Source organism: Panthera uncia, chromosome D1, assembly GCF_023721935.1.
Source record: "Panthera uncia isolate 11264 chromosome D1, Puncia_PCG_1.0, whole genome shotgun sequence".
In the NCBI taxonomy this organism is placed as follows: domain Eukaryota; kingdom Metazoa; phylum Chordata; class Mammalia; order Carnivora; family Felidae; genus Panthera; species Panthera uncia.
In genome coordinates, this window is record NC_064808.1 from 38,989,835 (window position 1) to 39,013,542 (window position 23,708).

General features: G+C 37.2%; 1 protein-coding gene across 3 annotated transcripts in view; it reads left to right on the forward strand.

Annotated features, from left to right (window-relative positions):
• Positions 1-23,708, forward strand: part of UEVLD (UEV and lactate/malate dehyrogenase domains) — a 55,308-nt gene that overhangs the window by 10,192 nt on the left and 21,408 nt on the right. For 2 of the 3 annotated variants that reach the window (XM_049618134.1, XM_049618124.1), the window contains 5 exons: positions 2,145-2,210; positions 8,018-8,181; positions 11,945-12,080; positions 13,280-13,398; positions 16,950-17,052. In XM_049618134.1, the coding sequence (XP_049474091.1) occupies positions 2,145-2,210; positions 8,018-8,181; positions 11,945-12,080; positions 13,280-13,398; positions 16,950-17,052 (588 nt within the window). Of the gene's footprint in view, positions 1-1,834; positions 2,211-8,017; positions 8,182-11,944; positions 12,081-13,279; positions 13,399-16,949; positions 17,053-23,708 lie in introns of all 3 variants that reach the window. The other variant, XM_049618143.1, reaches the window with a different exon arrangement.

Consider the following 23,708-nt stretch of genomic DNA (forward strand, 5'->3'; position numbering starts at 1 on the left):
ATAATTGTGTTATTTACAATAGGAATCAAAGAGAATAAAAATGAATGAATTAAATAAGTAAAAAGTTCACAGAACAGACTGTGTGATACAATTTCATATGTAAAAAAAAATTTATGAACTTTTTTTAATGTTTACTTATTTTTGAGAGAGAGAGAGAGAGAGAGAGAGAGCGCGCGCGCGCACTAGCGGGGGAGGGGCAGAGAGAGAGGGAGACCCAGAATCCAAAGCAGGCTCCAGGCTCTGAGCTGTCAGCACAGAGCCTGACACGGGGCTTGAACCCACAAACCATGAGATCATGACTTAAGCCGATGTTGGACGTTCAACTGACTGAGCCACCCAGGCGTCCCAAAAGTTTATGAATTTTTAAAAAGGCCTTCGGAAGAATATGCTAAATGGTTGTCTTTCCATAAAGGAATTATGGGCGAGTCTTACACTTTAGTTCATGTTTCGGTAACTTAATAGATTTCTACAGACATATACACTTTTAACATTAACAAAACCAATAAGATATTTTTTTTCTTTTTAAGTTTTTATTTAAATTCCTGTTAGTTAACATACAATGTATTATTAGTTTCAGGTGTACAATTTAGTGATTCGGGACTTACATACAATACCTGGTGATCATCCTAGCTAGTGCACTCCTTTAAAAAATATCTTACTTATTTAAGCCATAAATCAATAAGAAAAGTGAAACTAAGTTGAAAGTTACAGAGGCACCTGGGTGGCTCAGTTGGTTGAGTGACAGACTCTTGATTTCGACTCAGGTCATGATCTCACCATTAGCACAGAGCTATCAGCACAGACCCTCTTGGGATTCTCTTTCTCCCTCTCCCTCTGCCCTGGCCTGCTTGTGCGCTCTCGCGCGCTGTCTCTCTCTCTCTCTCTCAAAATAAATGAGCTTAAAAAAAATAAAGCTAACTTTTTTTTTCTTAATTGCATCTAAAGATTATAAAATTATAAAATCTTAAAATTGTAAAGTTGGAGTCTGGTATCTGAAAATGATTATAACTTTTATATTGTAAGGGTTAAATTGTAGTGTAGGGCTAATGCTTAGCTTGAAAAATAACAGCTTTGTGTTGACACTGAAGGTTAAGAGATAACAGCCTTGCTTTGCTCTTGTAAACTAGCCTCATACTCTTGTAAATTAGGCTTCACCAATTAAGGAAACAAAAGTTCAAAGAAAAGAGCATCAGAGGCAGGGTCAAGGAGATCCACTGGTTGCAACTTAGAGGCAGAAAGTCTAAAATAAACACCTCATTAGGCAGCTGTTTCTAACTCATCTGGCAACTGTTTCTTTGTTCTGTTCCCAGGTGATGATAAAACGATGTGATCGGTTATAAACTCTGTACCCTGGCTGTTCGAGGCCGCACTCTTATCAAGAGTGTTGGTCCCGATCAGTCGGCCTTGCCTCTCATCGTAATAAACTTTGTTGTGACTGTCACTGGTGCCCGTAGCATTCTGTTTCAGGAGTCGTGTGGATGCAACAATATGTGACAGTTATTTGATGATGTCCCTGAGTTTTATAGTCCTAAACTTTTTTTTATATGTTTATTTTTGAGAGAAAGAAGGAGAGAGAGCACACTCTTAAGTGGGGAAGGGCAGCGAGAGGGAGATAGAGGATCTGAAGCAGGCTCTGTGCTGATAAGCAGCGAGCCTGATGTGGGGCTTGAAGTCACGAACCTCGAGATTATGACCTAAGCCAAAGTCATATGCTCAACCAGCCAAGCCACCCAGGCACCCCTATGGTCCTAAAGTTCTTAAGTATGTTTTCACATTATCACATTTGATCCTTATGACCACTTTATGATGTAGTCTTGCTTTCTTTATTTTATAGATGATGAAACTGAAGGTCAAAGGGATTCAAGTAACAGCTTCAACAGTAAAGCTGCATGTGTCTAAGTAGGGAAAGTAGGTCTAGAATCTGGAGTTTCTGTATCAAAGCTCTCTGTGCTTTCAGCTATCCTCTTGGCTTTCTAAGAAAACAGTATGTGGTAATTTCCCCTTGTCAACATAGTTACAGATGCCAAGATGATGAACCTTAAAAATTAGGTGTGCTTCTGTATGTGGGTCTGTGTGTGCGCAAACTTTCATACAGTTTTTTCTACTTTTGAGTGTACATTTTGGGGCTTTTATTTTTCTTCCAGTGTTCAAAGATAGTTCCCAGAAAGACCTGCTGAATTTCACTGGCACTATTCCTGTGATGTACCATGGTAAGTGTGGAAGCTGAGAAAATGTGGGAATTTTGTAAAAGAACATTTTAACAAGAGCTTACATTTGTTTAGTCCCATAACATTCTCTAAAGTATTTTCACATATAACATGATGTACACAGAACCTTATTGCATATAGCAGAATGCTGTCCCATTCAAGGTGGCCTAGATTAATATCAACAAATTCAATTCAGTTCAAAAAATACTTAACAAGTATCATCTATGTGCCCACTAGTCTGCCAGGTGCTGGGGTACAGAGGAGAGTAAGACAGATGTTGGGGAAGAAGACCTTCCTCTGCCCTATAGTCCTTCCAGCTGGACTTAGAATCAAATTGACATAAGACAGGTTAACAGGAGAAAATCAAATTTAGTAGGTGTGCACAGTGGGGAATCCACACAGACATGAGATTCTAAGGACAGTGAGGGAGCATGAAGCTTATCTGAGCTAAGGAGAGGGGAGGGCCCTGCGGACACAAAAGGGAGAAAGACCACTAGCAAGAAGGGAAAGGAGATACTTGGAAAAACAAAGGTTGCCCTGTTACGCAGCTAAACTCTAGGTAAAGGGGAGTCTCTTTTAATAGCTCTCTTCCAGGTACAGGCTCTTCCTCCCAATTTAGGCAGTTGAGAGGGAGGAAGAAAGCTTTTCCTGAATCTGCCAAGTTTTGATTACTTTTAACTCAAAATAATCTCTGTGCCAAAGTGGCCCATCTTGGGGCAGCCTACCCTGGGCCCCTACACAGAGACAGGCCTGATTTTATGGACAGTTCTCTTTGCTTTCCATAGCAAAATGCAAGGATCACACCTTCTTCTCCCATTACATCAATGTTTTGATCCTCTCCGTTTCCCTCTGTATGATGTCCCCATTGTATGGGTGAAACTCAGTCTTAGCCTAGTCAAGCGATTTACCTAAAACCACACCACTTGTATCAGACTGTCACTTGAAACTCCAGTAGGAAATTGGGGGCCATTAAAACTCAAAGAAGGCATCATATTTTCAAGTGATCTGCCTGCTATCAAGTGATAGCTAAGTGTTTGCCAAAAAACAAACAAACAAAAAATCGCTAGTTCCCCCATTCTTAACTCTTCCTATTTGTCCAAACCTACTTCTATCAGTGTTCGAGAGGACTAACCTTTCAGGTAGGTATTATAGGTGATTGCTTATATGGTATGATGTGAAGAAAACCAGTGAAGCTTTGGTTCTAATAGATGTCTCTGAAGGGGTGTCTGAAATCCCACCACTAAAAACCTATTCCTGGTCTATAATACCAAGAGGGTTAATATCCCAAATCACTAATACATAGTGCTGTGTTTATAGAAAATACTTGGTAAATATTTGTTGCATGGTTGAGTTTATTTGATTACTGACTGAAGGGGCTTAGTAATAAATGAATTTGCTGGGCAGTTGAGAGAGAAGGTAACTAAAAAGGGATGAGGAAGACCTGAAAACAAATGGGGAGAGAATGGTGGAATTTGCTCCTTTACAAAAAACTCAGCACTGTATTATAGGAAGACACTGCCCAAAAGACACCAAGGAGCTGTATTTTGGGGGACTTTTTTCAAAGTAGGTATTTCATTATGGTAGTCCTAGACTGTTAACAAACCCTTCTTAATTTCTGCCCCTCCATGATCACTCACTGCGTGAGGTTCACTCATGTGTTATTCTGCCACTGTTTATGTCCCACTAGGACACCTCCTTTGGCATAGGAAATGCATAGGAATTCAGTGTGGTTTGTACTTTTTTTTTATTTTTAAAAATTTTTTTTAACGTTTATTTTTGAGACAGAGAGAGACAGAGCATGAACGGGGGAGAGTCAGAGACAGGGAGACACAGAATCTGAAACAGGCTCCAGGCTCTGAGCTGTCAGCCCAGAGCCTGACGCGGGGCTCGAACTCACGGACTGCGAGATCATGACCTGAGCCGACGTCAGCCGCTTAACCGACTGAGCCACCCAGGCGCCCCTCAGTTTGGTTTTTATACCTAAGAATATGGTTCGAGATGGAAGTAGATGAGCAGTGAGCTGGGCTCTGCAGAAATTGCAGAATTGATTTTTATTTTCCTCCTTGTTCCTCTCCTGCCAAACTCTCAGACTCTTTTCTGGCTGCCTAGAAAACTTTACTCAGACCTGTTCCCCATTACTTGTGTTCTGCATTTATTATGATTAGATGTTAGAGAGAGAGAGAATTATTGCCCACCCCAGTGATTGGTTGACTGATTTCATTCCCAATTCTTACCCACCCCAATGATGTCAAGGGTAATTATATATTAACAGAGGAGCTCATCAAGTGAATCACTGCTTAATAGCATTTCGGTTTCAAAGATAGTGTGAGGGGGTAACAGGAGGGCATAAATCTTATTTTAATATCATTGGTAAAATGCCCCTCATTGGTGTTCTGCATTTCCTAAAGCAGAGGAGTTATTTCATTGATCCTTAAGCTGGATCTTCCAAGGTAGTAATGGTACCGAAGTACCTTTTTTTTTTTTTTTTTTTGCAGTACACTCTTTTTTCTTTGCTTTTGAGTAGAATTATATCAACTCTTTGTGATCCATATTAGTTACTTCCTGCTGATCAGAGGTCAGAATGTTACAATAACAGATACTAACTCCAGAATTTGTAAAATGTTACAATAATGGATACTAACTCCAGAATTATGAGGATTAAGTGAATTACCATAAGTAAAGCTCTTGGCATAGTGCCTGGCACATAATGGATGCTTAATCCTGTATTTCTTTCAGTTCTTAGTTTTATCAGTATAATAATAATACATACTTGTGCTAAAAAAAAAAAAAAAAAAAAAAAACAAAACTTAAAAATTGAGAAGGGATGAGGTTAAGCTTATAACTAACCTCCTACCCAGTCCTATTCCCCAGATGAATCTTCCATTGATATTTCCTTATGTGTATCTGCAGACATTTTCTGAATCATTTCTTATTATCTCTCCAAGATTGTGTGAAGGTTATGATGACACTTTTTATTCATCCACTGTACTTGAGAGATGTGTATCATCTTAATAAGTGATACCCATCTGAATTTTATTTACAGCTAACTTAAATTATATTTTTATGATATAATTACTTCAGATCTGAGGACTCTACCAGGACTTCTGACTCTTTGGTAATGAATTCCTGAAAGCTAACTGGGCAGGGAATGAGGCAGGGCAGTGGCTAACAGAAAAGAATGGGAAAGAAGAAAGGAAGAAGAGAGCAGAACACCAGTAGTGAAATCTTACCAATTGGACATGGGAATCAGGCTCACCAGTTGCTTTGCCAGGCATGGGCTAGTAAAATGCATGAATGCTGCTGGGGAAGAGCATTGATGGGGGCAGCAGATCCTTGATCAACTAGGAAGATACCATCAATAGACATTTCTTTCCTTTTCTTTAATGTGTGGTACTTAACACAGAAAGCGACACCATGGAGATTTGGCTCACTACTCCAGCTATATTATGTAACAAGAAAATTTGCATGGCCTGGAACAGTGGCTTTCAAATGTCTTGACTGTGACCCACAATAAGAAATACTGTACTTTTATATACATAGCTAGCATACATGCATGTGCACGCACTCATATGTGTACATGTGAGTACATGTGCATTATATGTACATGTAATGTACATATGTACATTAATATATGAAACTGCCAGGGGTGCCTGGGTGGCTCAGTCGTTTAAGCATCTGACTCTTGATTTCAGCTCAGGTCATGATCTCACAGTGTGCGGGTCTGAGCCACACATTGGGCTCTGCACTGACCATGTGGAGCCTGCTTGGGATTCTCCCTCTCCCTATCTCTCTTTCTCTCTCTCTCAAAAGTAAATTAGAAAAAAAGAAACACCATAATGCCTGTCATGTATTCTATTTTCTTTTCAATTCCATTTGAAAATATTGCTTGCAGCCCACTAAATTAATTTTGTGACCCATTTATTGCGACCACTATTTGAAAAACACTCTCTAGAGAGTATGTAACATTAGACAGAATAACTGCTTTTGGAGAAATTTGATGGTGTCTCAGTACCTGTCAGTCACTTTGTGGTGCTACAATCACATGACTTTATAATCAGAATTATCTATGGATCAGTAGCTATGCCGAAAGCCAAATAGTAAATACTTAGACACTATGGTGACAGATGTTAACTAGACTTATTGTAGTGATCATCTTGCAATATGTACAAATATCAAATCATTATGTTGTACGGTGAAACTGTTATGTTATATGTCAGTTATATCTCAATTAAGAAAAATTTTTTAATACTTAGACAAAAATAGAAGAGGAGTGTTGTTCTCAGTACTGCTGATATAAAATAATAGACCCGCAAGTATTAGGGCATTTCTATAATACTGATTTGCAATCTTAGTTGCACATTAGCATTACATGGGAAGCTTTTAAAAAATGTTGTCCATACCCCATCCCATTGGATCAGAAACTGGGAGAGTGGCATAGGTGTTGGTATGTTTCCAAGTTTCTTAAGTGTTTCTAATGTGCATACAGGGTTGAGTATTGTTGTATCCTTAGAGGAAGAAACAAGATGAGAAAAGTAGCTGTCAGTGGAAGGATGATTTTCTTAGTAAGAAAAAGATTTCAGTAGAAAACAATACTTTTTTATTTATACCTGCCCTATAGTTAAACCTTCAACATGGGTTTGAAGTAAATTGCAAAAATTGCCAACCCTTCATGGTACTTACCATATGATGTACTGTTCTAAGCATCTTACATACCTCAACTAATTTCATCCTTGCAACAACCCTATGGGGTAGGAGCTATTATTACTATTTCCATTTTATAGAGGAAGGAATTGAGGCACAGACAAGTTAAATAACTGGCCTAAAATCATAGAGCTAGTAGTCGTGGGTGAAACTAGGATTTAAACGTAGGCATTCTTGGTCCCGAGCAGCCATGTTTGTAAGTATAGTGAAAGACATGCAGTAAGACTGTGAGTGCAGGAATTGACCATCAGGAGATACAATAGATAGAGCTAATGGAGTTGATCAGATTTCTAGTTTAAGTTTAGTTTTTACACTTTTATTAGGTCGTAGATTTGGGCTTCCTGGCAACCAGAGCCGTCAGAGGTTTTGGCTCTCAGTAGTCATGACATTACACGTGTGTGGTTGGAAGATCATGCACTCAAGTTCCTGTCTCTCAGTACACTGGGCAAGGTGATGCTTAAAGTTCTTTTCAGCTCTAAGTTCTATGATCTAACCCAGCTTGATGACGGTTAGTGAGTAATTTGCGGGTCAGTATCAAATGTATCCAATTCGTCTTTGTTAATTCATTAATTTTTCATGTGTTTATTCATTCACTTTTTCTTATGCATATAGGAAACCTTTATTGAGCAATCAGTATGTTGGGCCCTATACTTGGTGTGGGGAAAATAGAAATGAATAATACCTAACCCTCTGGAAGTTTACTGTGTAAAAGGAGACACAGATCTGTGGGCAAGTAACTTCAATGCAGAATAAGTATAAAAATAAAAGTGTCCACTACCTTTCAAGAAAGGTACAATAGCTCTGCTTGGGTGGGGCAAAGAGGTTACATAGAGAAGATACTGTATCCCAGACTCCTGGTACAATAGGTCCTGTAAATATTATTGAATTGAATTGGATGAGCTGGCCATTGTCTTAATTAAATTTCTTCAGATGTTATGCTGGTGCTTTAATGGGAACATGAAAATGGAGAAGTAGGCCTCGATTTATGTAAATTCTTTATATATGCACTTGACTAGACTACAGGTCTTAAGATGCCACCTAGCCGTACCATAAATATAATGTATATGCTTCATCATTATTTGAAGATGTGTTTATTTTGTCTCAAATAGGTAATACATATAACATACCAATTCGTTTGTGGATCTTGGATTCCCACCCTTTTGCTCCCCCCATTTGCTTCTTAAAGCCAACTGCAAATATGGGTGTCTCAGTTGGAAAACATGTGGATGCTCAAGGCAGAATATACTTGCCCTATCTTCAAAACTGGAGCCATGTAAGACCAATTTGGATTTTCTTGTAAAAGTTTTTATTTCTCTGGTGGTACAAATTATTTTTCTCATGGTACAAATAAGTGAATTTTCTTTTAATGACACTCCTCATATGGTCTTTGAAAGTAATTGAGCTCCCTAGAGTCACCTAGGTTCCAGAACCCCAGTGACAGACAGCAGCCTGCATGAAGCACTCTCTCCAGGTCTGGAGCCAACTATTATTTGCTCCCTCTCTTTTTATAGTTGTTTACTGCTTATAAAGCACATGAAAAGCTACTAGCAAGATATTGGGCATTATTTCCTAGTCCCTCCTTATTAGAGACTTTTATGTAATATATGTATTTATTTATAGTCTTGGGAGGGCCTGGGGGAGTCAGTTGGTTAAGTATCCGACTTTGGCTCAGGTCATGATCTCACAGTTTGTGAGTTCAAGCTCCTCATTTGGCTCTGTGCTGACAGTGCAGAGCCTGCTTGGGATTCTCTCTCTCTCCCTCTCTCTCTGCTTCTCCCTACGTGCTCCCTCTCTCTTTTGCTCTCTCAAAATAACTAAATAAAAACTTAAATAAAAAAAGAATGTATTTTTTGTTTTGCCTGTTTTTGACCTTTATGTAAATTGAATCATACTGTATATAATCTTTTATTACATGTTTTCTTTTAACTGAGCATTAAGTTTTAAAAATGCATTCACAATAATATATGTAATTAGTTTATTTGCTTTAAAGTTCTCACATTATGTAATTTTGTAATGATATATGTAACTAGTTTATTTGCTTTGAATTTCTCACATTATGTAATTTTGTTTTCTGTATTTTTCATCTACCGTTATATTGAGCATGTCTCATATTAAACAATCTGTTCAAAATACATGGTCTTTAATTGGTTGCCTGATGATCTAGCATAAGGATATTGGCATAATATATTTACAGATTGCTCTGTTGTTAGAAATTTAATGATAAGCATCCTCAAATATAAATACATATAAGCATAAATGTGTATACATTATAAATATTTAATAATTTCCTAATGATAAATCTCTAGGAATGAAATTACTGAATCAAAGCTTAGAAATATTTTGAAGGCTATTCTTACATATTGCCAACTTGGCCTCCAGAAGGTAGACAAAATGTATTTCTACCATCACTTGAAATCGGTGTAGAATGCCAGTTTTCCAGCACTCTTGCCCTAACCAGAAGGTATTATCATTAAAGCAAAACAAACCTTTGCTTATCTCTATATATTTACTTACAAGGATGTACAATATGTTCTCATTTTTATAAGTAATTAAGATCTTTATGAAAGGATAATTTATAATATATTTATATATACCTAGAAAATTGTAGGGCAGGAGGACCAGAGATCCCTGAAGGAGATCAGGAATATGTTGAGTCAAGCGAGATTAGAGTAAAGGATGGTGTTAGGATTATCACTTTTTGTTTTATATACATCCTGTGAAAAAGCATGCAATTATGGACACGTTTTACTTTGTTTTTACAGTTTTCTCTATTTTTCATATATGTAAAACCTTTAAAAAGAAGAAAAAAATACAAGAAGGGATGAACACCAAGTGGTTGGTAGTGGAGTTTAGGTACAGGAACATCGACCTTTTACTTTATGAATTTGTACATCATTTGCATTATGTCGTGATTTTATTTAATAGGATTGCCAGTTTAATGTGATGAATAGGGCATAATAAAAATTTATCCATTGGAGGGACAAAAATGATATCTTAATGTTTAGTTGTTTGATTATTTGAGAAATTAAAGTATTTTTCATATATTGATCACTTATGTTCCTTTTTAAAAAAAATTTTTTTTAATGTTTATTTATTTTTTTTTTTTTAATTTTTTTTTCAACGTTTTTTATTTATTTTTGGGACAGAGAGAGACAGAGCATGAACGGGGGAGGGGCAGAGAGAGAGGGAGACACAGAATCGGAAACAGGCTTCAGGCTCCGAGCCATCAGCCCAGAGCCTGACGCGGGGCTCGAACTCACAGACCGCGAGATCGTGACCTGGCTGAAGTCGGACGCTTAACCGACTGCGCCACCCAGGCGCCCCAATGTTTGTTTATTTTTGAGAGAGAGAGAGTCAGAGTGTGAGTGGCAGAGGGGCAGAGAGAGAGGCAGACACAGAATCTGAAGCAGGTTCCGGGCTCCAGGCCATCAGCACAGAGCCCAATGCAGGGCTCGAACTAACGGACTGTGAGATCATGACCTGAGCCAGAGTCAGATGCACAACCAACTGAGCCACCCAGGCGCCCCTAGGTTCCTTCTTTTTTTAATTGTTTATCGCCTTCAGCCATTTTTACCCTTCTTTCCGCACCCCCCCCCCCCAACTATCCTCAAACGATATTTTGACATCTGTTCCCTGTTGTAGGAATTCATCTTTCCAGTTCCCTTTTTCTGGTTTTCATTGGCATCTCTTTTCATAGTTTTGTTATTTAATAAATACTTAGAGATAGCCCTATTAACCTAGTTGAGGTTGTATTTGATTTGAGTTCAGACACTATTGATTTCACTTTACTATTCTGAGCCTCTTTATTATAAGCTAAAACTAGTCTTTTTTTTTTTTTAAGCTAAAACTAGTCTTAAATTGCCCTATTTAAAAGTACTGCAGTAACTTTAAGTTCCTCACGTAGTTGGAATTATGTGATAGAATTACATAGAATTTTGGAGCTGGAAGGAATCTAGAGGCTGTCTAGGCAAAGATTGCAGATGTTTTCCCCAAGAAATTCAGCGTGCTGTGTTAGACTTACAGAGTTTTGTTGAACAGAAAAGTGGGTTTGTTTTGCTCTTAATACGAATTTGAATGCCTGTATGTACACTCCAGTTTGTCTCAATAACCATCTCCCCAAATGTTCTTAAACTTGCCAACATCCCACATTATGTTATCTGCTTGGTCTTTAAAGGTGTTTGAGCTTTTGATCCTAATAGCTTCATCCTCTTAATATGTAAGTAATGAATGAATCTCTCAGACTTTGGGAAATTAAATCCTTTTCAAAATAAGCAAACTGCTAAATATTTTCAATACTAATAAATATTTTACTCACAGCATATATTTGCATGCATTTGTTTCTCATGATAGCCACTTGGGATTTATTATTCATATTATATTGCTGATAACCCTGAAGCTCAGAGAGGTTAAGTGAATTTCACTAAGGTTGCTTAATAAATTAAAAGAAACAGTACTGGATTAGATAATATTTTATCAGTGTCACTTTTCTGATTTGATAATGCTTACATAGGAGAATGTCTGTTTTGTTTTTTCTTTTAGGAAATATACACTAAAGTATTTAGGGGTGAAAAGGTATCAGATCTACAATTTATTGTCAGTTTGTTCAGAAAAATATGTAGAGGGACACAGACTGAGAAAATATATGTGTTAAAATGTTAACATTTGAGTGACCTGGGTGAAGAGTATATGAAAATTCTTTGTACTATTTTTGTGACTTTTCTATAAGTCCGCAATAATTTCAAAATAAAAAGTTTAAAAAAAGACTGTTCCTGAATATAGGTACTCTGCTAGTAAGCATAGTCATGCTATTTTCCCATCTTTTGGAGAGCCGGATTAGCATTTCTCTAGTTTTCAGGTAAAAGAATTAAGTAACTTTTCAGATAAAAGTATCATCTAATTTGTATGATAATTTTCAAAAAATAAGAGCATAATGCAACACTTTCTTTGGGTTAACTCTTTAACAATGCATAGGTTAATAAGGTAGTGTTCTTGAGCAAAATCTTTGCATCACTTTTCCCTTTGTGTGTATTCTGCAGCCTAAGTCTGTCATTGTTGGACTAATTAAAGAAATGATTGCCAAGTTTCAAGAGGAACTTCCCCTGTATTCTCTACCATCGTCTGATGAGGCACGGCAGGTAGACTTGCTAGCCTATATTGCAAAAATCACTGAAGGTTTGTATTTTTGTTAACCAGAGAGTTATGAGTTTACAATTTCTAATATCCTTTACTCTCTGCTACTTGCTTTCTTTTTCTTTAAAAAAAAAATACTTATTTTGGAGCATCTGGGTGGCTCAGTCGGTTGAACGTCTGACTTCGGCTCAGGTGGTGATCTCGCGGTTGGTGGGTTCGAGCCCCGCGTCAGGCTCTGTGCTGACAGCTCAGAGCCTGGAGCCTGCTTTGGATTCTGTGTCTTCCTTCTCTCTCTGTCCCTCCCCCACTCACGCTCTGTCTCTCTCTTAAAAATAAATAAACGTTAAAAAAAAATTTTTTTTATATTTATTTCGAGAGAGAGAGAAGGCACGAGCAAGGGAGGGGCAGAGAGAGAGAGAGAGAGAGAGAGAGAGAGAGAGAGAGGGAGAGAGAGAATCTCAAGCAGGCTCCATGCTGTCAGCCCAAAGCCTGACATGGGGCTCGATCCCATGAACCATGACAACATGACCTGAGCCAAAATCAAGAATCTGACTCTAAACCCACTGAGCCATCCAGGCGCCTGCTGCTACTAGATTTCTATAAGTAAATGTATTCATGTAGCTATGTATATCTGTGTCGAATCAAAAATTTCTACACATTTATCGGTGTGTTACCATATAGTTCCAATGAATATGGTTTCTTAAAATGTAAAAGAATTACCCTTATACTGACAGATAAAATAATTTGTGTTTTGTTCCAAATCATTTGATATATATTAATGATCCCAGACTTTTTCAGTATATTTTTATGTGGCTTTTTGCCTCATTCAATATATCGGACCAGAAAATCTATGATTCTCAGTGTTTCTCATTGAACAAAAAGCAAAATCCATGCTTGTAAACTTCAGTAAGGCGTTAAACATTTTTGCATTGTAGACCAGAGCAGTAAGGATCAGACTGTTTTTCAGAATTATGGAAATCCTATTTTTTAGTCTTATATACTATTTTTTTAAATGTTTGGAAAGGTTTTTTCTTTTTAAGGAGGTAGCCTCTATTTAATATAACATTTAATGAGATTCCTGTCTTGCATTTCATTTGTTCAAGTATTTTTGAGTGCTTCTTAAAGACTAGCACCATGTTTTCTGTCCAAGTTATTGAAGGTTGGTGTATATTTTTTTAGATGCTAAAAAAGATTTTTGATACTATTTTAAAATTCTCATAATAATCCACTTTTATTTCTAGGTGTCTCAGACATAAATTCAAAGCACTGGGCAAATCATGAGCACAAAACAGTCAATAAAGTTACTGTGGTTGGAGGTGGAGAACTGGGAATTGCCTGCACATTAGCAATCTCAGCAAAGGTACGTAAGCACAGTGGTTATAAATCCATCTATCATATTGCTACACTTTTAAGCAGTGTGTGTTTAACATATAAGAAATAATGGCTTCATCTTGTCATGTGGGAAAACCTCACTTTGCCTTCAAATATATTTAGTAAGTTGGCAAAAAAAAAAGCTGAAAGCTCTCATCAGGGATATTGCTTCTTAATTAGTACTTAGTCACAGAATAGGCTTTAAAAAAGTGACTTGAACAATCGTCTCATCATCCTATCCAAGGGAAACCTCAACGTGACATTTATCCCACTTAGTCACAAATTCCTTTGTGTTTTCTGAGTCATGCCGCTTTAATTAAACTCTTATTTAATATAATACTTAATTTTAGCTTTTTCTAAAATTAACATTTTTTTCTTGAAGATTGCCTTTTCTGGTGTAATAACTCCACTTTCTCTTAGGATCGTAGTTTCTGAGTGGATATTTTACACTAGTTTGCAATTTGTTTATTTTTCCATCACTCCTTTTTACTAGATCTTTGGTATATAAATTATTTGCAGAAAGGCTTACATTCCCTTCCAGAGAGGTTCAGAAGACGCTCCAGGGTCCCAGTAGCATGGTAACAGCGTGTCTGTCATTTCAAGATGTAGCCCACAGAATAGCTGTCCCTCTCTGTTTATTTGGTAGCTGGAGTTTCATTTTTTCTTTTCTATTAAAATTTGATTGTTTGCCATCTAAATTCTTCCCTTCTTATTTCAGACTCACATGTCTTGGAGATAGGTTCTACTTTAGCAAGTAATTAAAGTGTATCCAGGGAGCTAGAAAATTTTAAAAGCTGGCTGCACAGAATAACATATGCTAACTTTTGACTTCGTTTCATCTCCACCCTCCATGTGAATACACTATTCCCTCTTAATTGGAATTGGAATTGGAATTGTTTTCAGTTCTTTTGTTACTAAACAGAATGCTTCCATAAACATTGTCTTACAAGTTGCTTATTTTCTCCTCTGAATTTTCTTTTAGGTACACATAGTCTCAAAAACAGTACTAGTGAGTCAGGGCACGAATGGTCTTTGTGGGACTTAACTACATATTGCTAGATTGCGCTTCAGAAAGGCAGAACTAATTTATGCTGCTGATAACAGTGTGCACATCAGCCTGATTTTTGACATTCCTAGCAGTACTGAGTTTTATCAATTTTATTTGGTTTTGGTAAGTACAAGAAGGTCCCTTAAAGTCATGTTCCTTCAGCTGTTAGAAGAGTCTCACTATCAGTATTCCTTTGTCTGTAAGCTGTCTAAATGGAAGTCTTTTCCCATTTTTCTTTATAAACATTAATATTTGGATACAAGGTACAATATATAAAATATTATGATACAATAGTAGTCATAATAGTGTCGGTTGTGGTGGTAGCAGCGGTAACTAGCGTTTACTGAATGCTTATTAAGTGCCAGGCACTCAGCTAAACACTTGACTTATTTTTACAACAGCCTTGTGGGTTAGATGTTATGGTTACTGCCAATTTACAAATGAAGGCAGAGGGAGATTACGCAGCTTGCCCAAAGTCACACTGTTAATAAATGGGGGCAGGATTTGAAGTGAAGCAGTCTTATTTATAGAGCCTGTATTCTAAATCTTTACTGTCAGCATGTGACTTTCAGACCTGCAGCATTGGCAACATCTGAGATCTTCTTAGAATTACATTATCTCAGGCCCCACCCCAGACCTATGGAAGTAAATCTGCATTTAACAACCCCCCCCCCCCCCCCATGTCCATGTGCTGCACTGATCTACTGAATGCTGATCCCTTAAGGCTTGGGAAGTTCTTCTCTAAACCATTATGTTATACTGCTGTTGTTTACCATTATTGCAATAATGCCATAATAATGCTATAATAATATAACAATACCATTATTGCTGTTGTTGTTACTGATGGACATTTAAGTTGTGTCTTGTCTTTTGAAAACCTTATACATGGGGTGCCCGGGTGGCTCAGTCGTTTAAGCGTCCAGCTTCAGCTTGGGTCATGATCTCACCATTCATGGGTTTGGGCCCCGTGTCAGGCTCTGGCTGACAGCTCAGAGCCTGGAGCCTGCTCAGATTCTGTGTCTCCTTCTCTCTCGGCCCCTCTTCTGCTTGCTCTCTCTCTCTCTCTCTCTCTCAAAAATAAATAAACATTAAAAAAAAAAAAAGAAAACCTTATACATAATGTATCCTTTTACACATGTACTAATAAACTTGTTGGATAATTTCTATAAATGAGATAGATGGATTAAATGAATTACTATGTTTTTAAATTTTGATAGAACTTGTCAAATTATCCTCCATATCAATTATACCAGTTTATTCTCATACCCACAGTGTGTGAGGATGCCTGTTTTCCCCACACTTTTGATGCTTAACTTTTGGATCTTTGCATGTCTCATAAATGAAGATGGTAACTCATAGTTTTGTTTCTTTCTTTTTTTTTTTTTACATTCATCTTATGAGTGTGGCTGACAATAATGAAATTAGTAGGTACAGTTTAGAAAGGACTGCTCTCTGCCAGCTCTGTGTCACAGAATTAATCTTCATAACCCCATGAAGTAAGGCCAAGTTCAGTGACTTGCCCAGTGTGACAGAGCTAATGAGTACTGTTGCTTTTCTTTTGTCCTTTCTGCTTGATAGTCTGCTGGATCCCTGGGTACTCTTGCTTCTGCACTCTAATATAGGAAAGATCCTCAAACCGCTTACCACGTGAGAAAAAGACCTTTCACAAAGGTAACCTGATTCTGAGGAGTTTCTATGCCATCATTTACATGGTACCCAGGGAGCCATTGACAAGCATATGTAGTGTTTTCCTTTTCCTTCTTTCTTTTTTTTTTTTTAATATTATTTTTGGGAAGGCGCAAGTGTGGGAGGCACAGAGAGAGAGGGACAGAGGATCCGAAGTGGGCTCTGAGCTGACAGCAGCAACCCCGATGTGAGGCTTGAATTCACGAACCACAAGATCATGACCTGAGCTGAAATTGGATGCTCAACTGACTGAGCCACCCAGGTGCTCCTGGACTGTTTTCCACAAGATTTCTGAGGAGAGTTCTACATGATAATAGGATTTTATTTTAGATATATGGCTATTATCCTTTTTTTTTTTTTAAAGAGAAACTTGGCATTAGTATTGACTTTCATGCTAGAAATGAGGCGCTAAAATAGACCCAAAAATCACTCTTAAGTACTTTCAGAATGGAACTTGTGACATCAAAATGAAAACATAAACTCAAGAACGACAGCAAATATATTGAGTGCACCAAGTCATCTTTATTACGCATTGTTCCATCAAAGGAAACCTGCCGTCTGTGACCTCTTAGTTAAGTCCTGCTAGATCCCAGTTTTCAGTCAAGCCTAAAGGATTACATTACTCAAGTTCATAGTAATTTCTTGCTTACAAGTCCCTTTTGTTGCTGTCGTGTTATTTTTCCTTCATGAGAGAGCATTTTAGGCCCATGCATTCTGCTTTAGCTTCACTTCTAAATGAACTGAAATTGAGTAACTGGCTGTGTTTGTGTAATGCTGTATGTTCTTTTTGTTATTGTACTGTACAGGGCATTGCAGACAGACTGGTCCTCTTGGACCTCTCAGAAGAGACGAAAGGAGGAGTGATGGACCTTGACATCTTTAACCTGCCTAATGTGGAGATCAGCAAAGGTCTGGTTATTCTGCTTAATAGATCGTTGCCTCATTTGCTCTCGTATTTGAGTCCTAGAATTGTTTTAGTATATATATATTTTTAGAACAGTTTTAAGTTCACAGCAACATTGAACAAAAAGTTTCCTGTATATCCCTTACCCCCACACATGGGAAGGCTCCCCTGTTATCAACGTCCCCCACCAGAATGGCACAATTGATAAGCCTACCTTGATATATCATTATCATCCCAAATCTGTAGTTTACATAAAGGTTCACTCTTGGTGTTGTGCTTTCTGTGGATACGGACAAATCTATAATGACATGTATTTACCATTATAGTATTTTTCACTACCCCCAAAATCCTCTGTGCCTTGAGTCTTAGAATTTTAATGCTAAAAAGCACATTAAGGGGCGCCTGGGTGGCTCAGTCGGTTGAGGGTCCGACTTCGGCTCAGGTCATGATCTTGTGGTCCGTGAGTTCGAGCCCCACGTCGGGCTCTGTGCTGACAGCTCAGAGCCTGGAGCCTGCTTCGGATTCTGTTGTCTCCCTCTCTCTCTGCCCCTCCCCTGCTCTTGTTCTGTCTCTCTCTGTCAAAAATAAATAAACATTAAAAAGAAATTTTAAAAAGCACATTAAGGTTCATCTAGTCGAAGCTCCTCATTTTACATATTGGAAAACTAAGATTCACATAAATGAAATGACTTACCCTAATTCATACAGAGATTGTAATTGATTAAATTAAAAAGAATTCAGATGAGCAAATAGCATTCTGATTGGTCAGAAGGATTTATTCTGTCTTTGTCTTATACTACAGTATAAATTTGTTTTCTTTGATTGCTTCCATTCTCATAATATATTGGTTAAGAGCACTGGATTTAGAGTTAGACAGATAGGAGTTTGCATCCTAGCTCTGCCACATTATAGTTCTGACATTTGTCAGGTTATATAACCTCTCAAAGTTCAGTTTTATCATCTGTAGAGTGAGAATAATACCTACCGCTTGGCATATAGCAAAGTGTTCAACCAAGATTTTAAAAAAATTCACATCACTTTCACTAAAAATATATTGTTAAAATAAGTTTTAATAAGAACAAAAGGATTTTGTATCATTAATAAATAAATTTTTAAATGTTAGGAAAGTGTTTTATCTCATCTTTTTTATTTAAAAATTTATTTTATAACATACATGATGTATTTGTGCAGACATATATGTAGGTAAATACCATATTTGGGGATGTGGGCTTAAAAAAAATTTATTTTTTAATGTTTATTTATTTTTGAGAGAGACAGAGACAGAATGCGAGTGGGTTAGGACAGAGAGAGAGGGAGACACAGAATCCGAAACAGGCTCCAGGCTCTGAGCTGTCAGCACAGAGCCCGACATGGGGCTCGAACTCACGAGCTGAAGTCGGACCCTCAACCAACTGAGCCACCCAGGTGCCCCAAAAATATTTTTTTACTAGAGATGCGTGATCAAAAAATTTGGTAGACCAGGATATAGCCAAAGTCAAGTTGTAATATGTTATAATTGTTCGGCTTTCCTTGACAATATTTAAAAAAAAAAAACAAAACTCAAGATTGTGTCACAAGCCTGAATGTACTTAAGAACAACAGCGGGTGAGAAAAGTTGAAATTATACCTACAGGTTATAAAAATTGGGTGTATTAGTTGGAGTAAGCCTCTGGATCTCTGTATAGGGTACAACGAGTTCATTTTCCTTCTCTGGAAAGAGTGCAGTATTTGCATTACTGATCCTTTTGTAGGCTTCATATAGAGGATCCCTTGGGGAGCTGGAAATTCTCTGTCATTTCCAAGTACTAAAGTTCTTCAGGGACCTCTTAACTCTTCCAAATCACTTCAGGAGACTTTAATACATGGACCCTAGAGGTTGTGAGGCCTTTTAGGACCTCACAATTGTTTCTTCCTGTGTGTCTCATTAACCATCAATTACAATTGTTTCACATAATTGAAAGGATAGAATCCTCGGAGGAGATGTATAGTATGTGGTGTTTGCCACCAAGTAGGGAATGTCAAATGAGCCCACACCATCTTGGGGACAACTTTCATGTTCCCCTTGTTAATTTGGTTATATATTCCTGATAACACTGAATTTAATCACTATTACATGAAGAATTTCAAATATAATGTTAACTAACATCTCATAAATACATTCCATAATATGGAGAGAAGTATATTAATAATTTTGGGAAATTAAAGTCAATAGTTTGGAAATTTGAGGAATGCTCCATCATGGCAGGTATCGATGACTGCAACCGGCCATCCTAGAGTTGTGCTTTGGCTCCATTTGGACTTTTTCAAAATAGCTATTAAAACATTTGGAGAAGGAATACACATATAACCAGGTGAGCATGCAAATACATATGCATATATACACAAACAGTTATGCTTGTGTATGCGTAGACTAACTCTGGAGAAATACAGAGAAATTATTAAGAGTTGTTGCTTCAGGAGTCAGATGGGAAACTGTTCTGCACTTGTTTTAATATTTTCATTCCTTTATTTTTATTTTGTGCTGAAATACATATAACGTAAAATTTATCGATAGTGACATTTAGGGCATTCATAGTGTTCCACAGCCATTACCACTATCTAGTTCTAGAACATTTTCATCGTCTCAAAAGGAAACCGTGTACACATTAAGCAATCACTCCCCATTTTCCCTCTCCCCAGGCTCTGGCAGTCGTCAGTCTGCTATGTGGATTTGCCTATTCTAAATATTTCGTATAAATGGAATCATACAATATGTGGCCTTTTGTATTTCGTTTCTTTCACTTAACATAATGTTTTCAAAATTCATCCACATCGTAGCATGTATCAGTACATCATTCTTTATATGGCTGAATAATACTCCATGGTATGGATGTACCACATTTTATTTGTCTGTTGTTATCAGTCGATGGACCTTTGGGCTGCATCTTTTTGCTGTTGTGAATAGTGCTGCAGTGAAAGTTTATGTACAAGTTTTTGTTTGAATAACTGTTTTCACTTGTTTTAGGTATAACCCAGAAGTAGAACTGCTGGCTCGTGGCAATTCTGTGTTTAAATTATTGGTGAATTAATCGTATGCTTTCAAAGATCTTTATTAACAGCACATGTAGATCTAAATAGCTCTATTTCTTTGAATAGCTTCATAATATTTTGTCAGATGGGTATCTGTCTCCTGTTGGGAGATATTTAGTTTGTTTTTATGGGGGTTTATTGTGCTTACAAATAATAGTGAAGAGAACATTGTAATGCAAAAATTTTAGTGTACTTCCCTAACTAGCTGGATAAAGTAGAATTACTGGGTCAAAAGATACGTGTTTTTAAAATTTATATTGCTAAAATTGTTCCCCAAAAAGTTGTACCAATTAATACTCTGATCAACAGTATATAAGTACTCCTTTTTCCTTTCTCTTGATTACTTTTATCCTATATTAAATATAGCTAATTGGATCATTGTCCTATATTTTGATCATGGTTATTATGTTTATTATATTATCATGTTTACTATTAGTTTATCTGTTATCTCTTAATAATAATAGTTGCCATTTTTTAAGGAATCAGTAATATATGCTAGATACTTTACATATATTCACACACTGTTACTTTTCTTATTTTATTTATTTAAAAATTTTTTTTAATTTTTATTTTTGAGACGGAGACAGAGCATGAGTGGGGGAGGGGCAGAGAGAGAGGGAGACACAGAATCTGAAACAGGCTCAAGGCTCTGAGCTGTCAGCCCAGAGCCCAATGTGAGGCTCGAACCCATGACCTGAGTCAAAGTTGGACGCTTAACCGACTGAGCCACCCAGGTGCCCCATTCTTACTTTATTTTATAGGTGACTCAGAGAGATTGTGGCTTAGGACATGCAGTTAGTAAGAGGCTAAATTTAGGATTTCAACTGTAAGTTTGTTACCAGTTTTACATGATTCACTCCAGAAATAGTCTGTGTATATACAAACATAAATGTTTGTGTGTATGGATATATGCATGCTTATGCATGGAGAAAAAAGTGTTCAGTAGTTGTAAATTTAAAAATAATGTGTTGTTGGGGCACCTGGGTGGCTCAGTTGGTTAAACATCTGACTCTTGATTTTAGCTGAGGTCATGATTTCACAGTTTGGTTTGTAGGATGGGATCAAGCCCCATGTTGGGCTCTGTGCTGACTGCATGGGACCTGTTTGGGATTCTCTCTCTCTCTCTCTCTCTCTCTCTCTCTCTCTGCCCCTCCCCCACTCATGCATGTGTGCATACTCTCTCAAAATAAAAAACATTTAAAAATAAATAAAAAATAAAGTGTTGTTGACATATGCAGTAAAGCAAAATATGCTCAATAGCCAGTGGTTCGTAAAACATGGCTTGTGGGCTAATCTCTTATATCAGAACCACCTTAAAATTACAGATGCCTGGCGTCCACCCTAGGCTATGGATCCCGAATTTCTAGGAGTGGAGCCTGGGAATCTACATTTTAGATAAGTAGCTCAGGTAATTCTTATACTCATTAAAGTGTTCTAAAAATTATAAGTAGTGACATTATTGCAGATTGTGGAATCAGCACAGGGGACTACGACCAGCATTTGATAAAAATTAACTAGAATAGAAAATATCAGAGTAGTATTAAGGGTATTTTCTGTAATGTTTTTGCTTTGTATATATACATATGCATATATTATGTCTTGGGTTGCAATAGAAAACGTATTTCATAGCATGTCCATCTCATGGCATGGGTCACAATCAAATTTTTGAAATTCACTGTATTGAAATAAAGAATCTTGACTGAAGCCCTTTTTTTGCCTCCTTTCACCCTTTACACTTACCTCAGATAAATACTTCTTCATTAGCCTCAACATGCCCTTCATACTTAACCTTGAGTCACCTTTTCTCTGGGAAACCTTCCAGAGTAATCCTAATGCCAAATCACTTATTACTCTTCATGATTTTAGTATTGATATTGAAATTTATGTTGTATCATTTTTTTCTCTTCCTGAGACATTTTATCAATAGATATACCTTTTATTTTTAAGAAAAGCCTCCCTAAAGATAGAGATGTGGCATAACGTACTTAGTTCATGGCTTTAGTTTGCCACATATAGTAAATCTTAGAAAGTTTCAGTGTTGTTTCTATAGCTCCAAACCCAGACCACTGTGGAAGTAATTGTTAAAGGCACTCACTTGAACTGAGCAGTGATTTCCTACCTTATTTTTTAATAGGAGTGTTCTTGTATAACATTAAAAAAAAAAAAAGTCTACCTCTATTCATCAGACAAAAATATCCCTTCCAGTCATTGACTGAAATAATGCCCAAAGCTACTGAGAAGTCATTCTTTGGTAGTTCCCTCCCCTGCCAACATAGGAAGATTTTTAGTAGCTATCAACTTAACACAATTTCTAAATTAAGGGTCATCATCATTTCTAAAATTTTGTGTCCTAGAGAAAAATAATTTGAAAGGAACATATTTTTATGTAATTTTTATTACAGTTAGAATGGTTTAGCAATATACCAGAGAAATGAAAATATTTGTACTGTCTCCAGTATATTCAGACTGATATACTAAGCTAGAATACTTCAGTGAGGTCTCCACAGCATTTGGACATTGTTATTTGATTGATTTTCCATGGTTTTGAATAAAATAATTCAGCAGTGGTTTAAAATCAATGTATATTGGGGCGCCTGGGTGGCTCAGTCGGTTAAGCGTCCGACTTCGGCTCAGGTCATGATCTCACAGTCTGTGAGTTCGAGCCCCGCGTCGGGCTCTGTGCTGACAGCTCAGAGCCTGGAGCCCGTTTCAGATTCTGTGTCTCCCTCTCTCTCTGCCCCTACCCTGTTCATGCTCTGTCTCTGTCTCAAAAATAAACATTAAAAAAAATAATAAATAAATAAATAAATAAGTAAAATCAATGTGTATTTCATTCATCAACATCATCCTCATAATCTGAGAACAGTGGTGTATCGGAGCATGAAATATTTGCTGGGTCTTTTGACATGCTTGATGATGGATTGATATCCCCTACTATAACTAAACAAGCACTGGTCTAGGGCCTGTTGTTTGGGAACCAGTGGCTTGGCAGGAAGGATGTAGTTTTTCTGGGCTACCTATGCAGCTGGGATAGAGGTAAGAGGTTTCTGTCCTGGAGGTCCAGATGCACCCCTGACCCAGGAGGAAACATCACTACGCTAATTAAGTAAGTGGTATAAAGTTAGGATTTGGAGCAGGCAATCTCACTCTGAAGCCCTCCATTCTAACCCTTGAGCCCTACTGTATTATATCTAGGGCAAGGACAATATGTCATTAACCTTGTGTTCTTAGGGCCTTGTATAATTATGCTTGGCATGACAGGAACCTTAGCAGAGGTATATTGAACTAATTGTTATTGAATAAACTTTTATTATGATCCTTAACCTTGTAAATGATATCATATCTTCACATAATTATGCTTAAGGTCCTTAACTTTCTTTACGACTGTACAATCTTTTTTCCCCATATTAAGTCAGCAACTTCTTTTAAACTTAATTTTATTTTTTATTTAAGTATAATTAACATACAGTGTTACATTAGTTTCACGTGTACAATATAGTGGTTCAACAATTCTATACATTTTTTAGTGTTCCTCAAGATAAGCTTACTCTTAACCACATTCACCTACTCTTACATCAAGATAAGCTTACTC